Genomic DNA, 6906 nt, shown 5'->3' with positions numbered 1-6906 from the left:
GTTATTTCTTGACATGACTCTGCACAAAGGTTAGTTATAAGAATAATATCTATTGCTAGCGCTAATGATTGTCGAAAAGATTAATTAGTTAAGCCAAATTTAATATTAATTATATTATAATATAGTATTAGTTTTATTAAAATTTTAATTATTATTATTTAAATCAATACTGAATATAAATGAATATAATATTCATAGTAAAATTTACCGTCATCAACAGTATCGTACGTACACGTATTCATACACCTTATTCCACATAAGCACGTATGAGTGTTACATATATATATACTTTCACATTACCTTTTATACACATATGTTGCCACTTTTACCTAACCACACGTTCCGCGACTTCTCCCCGAATTCCCTCGTACAAGCAAGTCTTTTATTATGTTCATGACCACAATAACTCACTTGCCCTACAAGTTCATCCCAACATCCATCAGTATATACAATTAAATTATTATTTAAATATTTCCCAGAGTTAATCGAGCCTACGGTTATATTTTAGGTACCCTAAGGGATAACCTAATCCTTTATAACCAATGGCTCTGATACCAACTTCTGTCACACCCCGACTAGCACAATGCGGAAGCGTAAAACGGGAATGTAACAGACACCTCTGGTATCAACACATTGTTTATAAAGAAACATTACAAACTAATTTACAATATATTACATTTCTTTGTTCTATCATTGTTTTACAGTCTAGGTGATACAAACAAAACTAGTTCGTTAACTAAACGTTCTTACTACTAACACCCTTGCCTCTATTCACATTGCATCAACCACACACCTTGGGCAAGTAACAGATCACCAATTCATTCTGATTTAGGTACACCTGAAAAGCAGTTTAAAACGGGTCAACTACTAGAGTTGGTGTGTTTCACGAGTTTCAAGAAAACAGTAATGAGTATTCACAAGTTAACACTTTTAATGATGAAATAAGTATGTATGTATGTAAATGATGTAATTATGCTAAGCTACAGTGAAGCCTTGACTGTATGTGCTGCGTGCATCCATTTCCTACGCTCCATCAACCACTGTGGCTCCTTTCCGCCCACAACATGCCCCGGTAGCTATGTCTAACACTACATAGCCTGTTTGTATAAATATGGTCATGTGCAAACGGCGCTATGTGACACGGCAACCTGGCCGATTCCGTTTGGGTTTGTCAAACCAATAGTACTATTCACAAGCCACCGGCTCGAAGTTAATCACTGTGATCGTGGGGACTTTCGTGTGTTAGCACTTAGATAATTCACTTCAATACATGTTTCAGGTATGTATATGTAATCAAACATGCTTTTCATCCCAAAATTTCGTAAAACAGTTTAAAAGTGGGGTCATGAAACTCACTGTTTAGTAGATAATCAGTACTGTATCAGCTCGTAGTTTGTTCGGTCCGCCTATCAGTAGTTCCTATAATCAATATTATAATAATATTAATATTTTAATATTATTATAATCTCAATACTAAACTGGGCTGTATAACTAATCTGGGTATATCTGGAATGCCCAGAAAGTGGCAATAGCCTTAGGTTGTGATGTTGTTCAATGTCTAATACTTAAAACAGAACTTGGCTCAGATTCCCGTTTTCCCAGCTGGGCCAAGTTGTTCTTTTACGCGTTCAGAAAGCAGTTATGGGAAAATAAGCTTGGGTAAATGTATTGGTTAATAAAATGATTAAGTTATAAAGAAGGATCACATACTGGGGTCCCGAATTAGCCACGGGGCCCGTTTCCGTTTATTCAGTTTGATTTAAGAAGAAACGAGCACAATCCATCCGGATTGTCCAGGTTTTTCATAGAAAAGTTATTTTTTTTACTTAATTAGTCCAAAAATATGATTTTTGATCACTCTTGGTGTTTTGATATTCCTGCAGGTTCGCTAGTCGCGAATTTACCGGTTTTTATAAAAACTGAATTTGTTTAATATTCAAATTAGCATAATTAATTAACAGTTAATCATTAAATTATGAAAATTTAGCCACTTATCAATTAAAATATTTGGATTTTTATAAAAATATTTTTGGAATTAATTACTGATTTATTAATTTATAAAAATTCGTTTTATCAGCTATATTTCGCCTGAAAATCGTCCGTTTACCCCAAAAAATTTCCAAAAATTCCACAAAAATTCCTGAATACTCAAATCATGTCTTAAAACAACCTGTATGAATTTCAAAATGTAAAAAGTTCATGCGATATTCTTTTTGGCCCAAATTCGGCTATAAAAATTCACACGAACGCATATACACGAAACACCTTTGGACTACTCCAAATGATCCCAAAATTCATATGTGATAAAAACACATCAAATATGAGTTCCCAGAAAAGCTTCATAATTTTTGAAGTATTTTAGCTATTTTTCCCAAATAAACGTCCCAATTTGGTAATAAATTCGCCAAATATTCTCGGATGGTCGAAAAATTACCAAATTTGAACAGGGACTCATTGACATAGTCCCTAATGTCCCTGCAAAATATCAAGGCCTAACAATATGCACATCAAAATCTTAACCTAAACAACCCGTAAGCGAGTGTTTCGGCATTACCTTAGCGGGTTTGGCTTGTTTCCGAATTTCTAATCAAGTTTTTAGGTTCTTGTGCTTCTATGAAAGCTAGATAGAAGTCCTGTATCACAAACCAAGCAATTTTTTCATCAACATAACAGCCCTTAACTTAGGGTTTCGGCTAGTGCACAAAAACGAACTTTTGAATCGTAAAAACGCCGTTTCAACCCTTTAATCCGTGTTTATGGCCAAAAAATTTTATGTTTCTGATTTGAAACTAGGTTTAACATCAGAGTATGTTTTTGAATGATTTTTGAGAGTTTTACATGGTTAACTATGATTTTTAACAATCAAGCCATGTTTATATGTTGTTAAACGAGTTTAAACAAGCCGAAAATCGATTATTTAAGACCTCTTTACCTTGTTTCTTGTTGGTTTTGGCAGGAGAAGAAGAGTTCCAGAAGTTGAATGTGGATAATTGTGTGGAAAATATCTAAAATCTAGTTTATATGTGAAAGGAAAATAAAGGGGGGTTGGGGTGGCGGCTGCGGCCGGAACTCCATGGGTCAATTTTGGCCCAAGTTTCTGATTTCTCAGGCCCAAATATGAAAAACCCAGTCCAAATTTAGTTCGGGTTCGGTTTTTGGCGCGAAAAACTTATCGGGTGCGTTAAACAGCGCGAAAACGAGTGTTTTTCGGCTAGTTTTGTGTAAAATTATAAAAACATACTATATGTTTGTAAAAATCAAAAATATTTCACGGATCGCTTAAAACATTTCAAGTAAGTGTTTGGTAAGTCTTTTTCGGCTTAACGGATGATACAATGCTTGGTTTGTAACTATCTTTTGCGTTTAAATCTATAGCGGGTAGTTAAACGAGCATGTTTTTGTTTAACTTGTTTGCTATCAAACTAAGACCATATTTCTAATATTTTAGCTTGTATAGATCGTATATCACTTATAGATGGCCCCCCGAGATATCTGGGTCATAACCCGACCCGTTCGGTTAATCGTTCGTTTGTTACGCAAAAGGCGTTTATTTGCTTAATCGGTAAATACGTACTGAGGTGTACCTTGTTTTGGCTCAAATGTCACAAGAAATTAGAAGAACTTTATTGCGTGAATTTGAATGAGGAGTGTTCTGCGGTCCTTCAAAATAAATTGCCCAAAAAATGACCGATCCGGACAGTTTTACCATTCCATGTTTGATCGGTAGTTTGTCGGTTAGCAACGCTTTAGCCGATCTAGGTGCTAGCATAAAGTTGATGCCTTATTCTGTTTTTGCAAAGCTAGACCTAGGTGAGCCTAAGCCTACTCGTATGAGCATCCAGCTTGCCGAACGCTCGGTGAAATACCCGAGAGGTATAGTTAAGAATATGCTTGTGAATATCGACAAATTTGTGTTTCCTGTTGACTTTGTGATCTTGGACGTGGATGAGGATAAAAATGTACCACTCATCTTGGGTCGTCCCTTCCTAGCCACTGCTAGAGCTCTCATTGATGTCTGCACCGGCACACCCACGCTTCGAGTTGGAGACGAGGAGGTGACCTTTGACATTGGGAGATCCATGCGCCATCCACATGATCATGATGACGTGCTCTACATTGATACCATCGATTCTTGCGTTTGCGAGCACATACAGGACACGTGTGAGGAGTACTCTTTGGATACTTAGTTGTGTGTTAGAGAGGTTTCTAACTTGGTCAGTGGGCCTCTGTTTGAGGAGTTGGTCTATGGTGTGGACCACGAGCATCCTGAGTGTTTAGAGAGGATTGAGGATGTTGGTCGCGTTGCCGAGCCTAAGTGTTGATACACGTTTCAGTCATCTCGGTCTTTATTAGTTTATTTTTATAATATGTTATAATGTAAAGGGCATTTTGGTAATTGTATAGCCCATTCGCCTAAATTGTAAGGCACATTCTTTACCTTGTAACAAATGTGTCACATTCGTATAATGTAAGTTCCATTCGTTAACCCTGATTAACAAATGGGACATTACGAATGTAGGGCATTCGCTATGTGTAATGTATCACGAATGAGATGTCTCATTCGTTAGTCTTTAATGTAACGATTGACCCATTCGTTAAGGTTATCTTAACGAATGAGGTCATCTCCCTATATATACCCTGTAAGATTATTCGTAATGTAACAGTTCTATTATTATTGCTTTCAGTGTCGTTACTCTGCCAAAATATTCTCTCAATACACACAGTACACACACTTAACGTAATCTACCTAATCGTATATCTAATCAACGAATAACGTGATGTCATCACAGATCTAGATCCGTTTAAGGCTCTCTCAAGTGGTATAAGAGCCAACTGAACTGATCTTTGTGTTCATTCGTTGCTTAAACGTATTCATTCATCAAGTATTGAATCAATTTCATTATGAATTGATCTAGTTCTTTTTTTATTTAGTTCTGGTAAAATAGAGGTTCCGTTTAATTGTAATTGAACTGTTCTATGTGTAATTTGGAGTGTTCATATGGTAATGGAGACTGTTATCGAGGTTTGAGTTTGAATTGAGTTCGGATTGAGTTCAAATTGAGGTGAATTGAGAGTTATATGGACTGGTTAATTGAATGTTTTAGTAGTTGTTTGAAATTGCGGACTGGTAATAGTAGGTTCGGATTTTGATTAGAGCAAATTGATATAAGTGTTGTTGATTACTGACGAGTATGGACTGAGATATGAATGTTTTGGACATGATGACTCATTCGCTAACTGTTGAAGATTGATTCGTTAACTGTTCATTAGTTATATGTAACTGATCATTCGTATACTCACATTCATTAAACTTAGATTCATTAACCTTACATTCGTCATGCCTTTCGCTTAAGTCACATTCGCCATTCGTTAACCATTCATTCGCCATTCATCAAACACATTCGCTAAACAATCCATTCGCTACCATTTTCACACATTCGTTATATACCCTCATTCGTTACCATATTCACTCATTTGAATAGGATCTCATTTGTTCATATTGCCCATTTGTTATTTGAATAGTAACCATAATTTAAAAAATAAAATTGACAAATTTAGTCCTTGACTTTTCAAATTTGTTATTAAATGACTTCTCAAAATGCATCGTATTATGCGTTAGCATCCCACAATGCTTTAATGCAACAAATGCTCTCAATGGACAACAAAATTGGTACTCATAACAAGTGTCTAAAACTCCTGAAGCTTTCTGAGTTTGCTCGGTGGGAACCGAGGTTTCGTGCACATATGGGTTCGGTACATCCAAGCAGCTTTCGTTTTCTTGATGAAGTTTACAAGGCACCTCTTGTAGGTAGTGAACCACTTGGTTGGACTCCAAAGGACCATAAGCATTATGAAGCCCAAGAGATTAAAGATTATCAGAGTGCAACCAAAGCGTATTCTACGCTCACGATAGCTTTGCCAGAGCAAATCTTTCACCAGTACAGCACGATCAAGACGTGTGCGTCTTTATTTACAACTTTGAAGATACGAAGCTTGGGTAATACACTCGAGAGTAAGAAGACTCTTGTAAAATTTCAGTTTCAAAATTTTACTTTGCTGAAAAACGAGACGATTGAAGAGATGATAAGTCGTTTTTGTCATCTGGTTGTGGAGATGACTACAATGAATTTGGAACCGATTGAGATAGATAAGATTGAAACCTTGAAGGATGCTTTACCACCTTCGTATTCTACTTTTCTTTTGGTGTTAAAAGAGAAGGGATATTTCAGAAATGATCAACTCACTGCTGAACAATTCCTAAACAAGATTGAAGAAAGAGAGTTTGAACTGAAATGCCAAATATCTTTGAAGGATAGTAACCAGAATCAGAATCAAAATCCTTCTTTGTATAGTGGTTCATTACCGTCAAATAATTCTTCAAGCTCTGTCCCTGTCACAACATTCTTCACTCAGACGTCTTCAGAAGAGTCTGCAATTGGTAACGGTTTTTCTAAAGTATGCTTCATGGAATCTGGTGCTAATCCTGGTTCAAGCACAAGTTCTTCAAGTTCGTTGCCTAATGTAAATCTTCAAGAAGCTGAACATCAATTCGTTTATGTTTGTGCATTCATGACATTTTACGAACAACTCGTTGGGAGTAAGATAGCCACAAGTGAATTGACTGATGAAGACTATGATCAAATAGATCCCAATGATCTTGAGTTGATAGATCTAAAATGGAACATGACAATGATTGTCAGAAAGGTTAAAAGATTCATGCAACGAACACGAAAAGATTTGCCGACTTTGAACAAGCGAGTTGGATTTGACAAACTGAAGGTTAAGTGTTATAATTATGGAGATTTCGGCCACTTTGCAAAAGGGTGTGATAAACCGAGGAAGGAATATTCAAGTCCACGCAATTCTGATAGAACTTCGGGACAGAATTCATCTGGGAATGATCAG

At 36.3% G+C, this 6906-nt stretch overlaps 1 protein-coding gene across 1 annotated transcript; it reads left to right on the top strand.

The window, feature by feature from the left end:
- Positions 1–3683: 3683 nt before the first annotated feature.
- On the top strand, positions 3684–4187 carry LOC143586970 (uncharacterized). Its single transcript, XM_077068389.1, has one exon. The coding sequence runs from the start codon at positions 3684–3686 to the stop codon at positions 4185–4187; it is 504 nt and encodes a 167-aa protein (XP_076924504.1).
- The last annotated feature ends 2719 nt before the right edge of the window (positions 4188–6906 follow it).

This window comes from Bidens hawaiensis, unplaced genomic scaffold (assembly GCF_021521415.1).
Source record: "Bidens hawaiensis isolate Kalapana, Puna unplaced genomic scaffold, B.hawaiensis_p1.1 tig00035073_1, whole genome shotgun sequence".
NCBI lineage: Eukaryota > Viridiplantae > Streptophyta > Magnoliopsida > Asterales > Asteraceae > Bidens > Bidens hawaiensis.
Note: the sequence above shows the minus strand (reverse complement) of the source record. Positions and strands in the feature narration are given on the sequence as shown.

Bases quoted from the DNA above. Each gene is read 5' to 3' on its own strand.
- LOC143586970 (XM_077068389.1), top strand. From the start codon at position 3,684: ATGACCGATCCGGACAGTTTTACCATTCCATGTTTGATCGGTAGTTTG.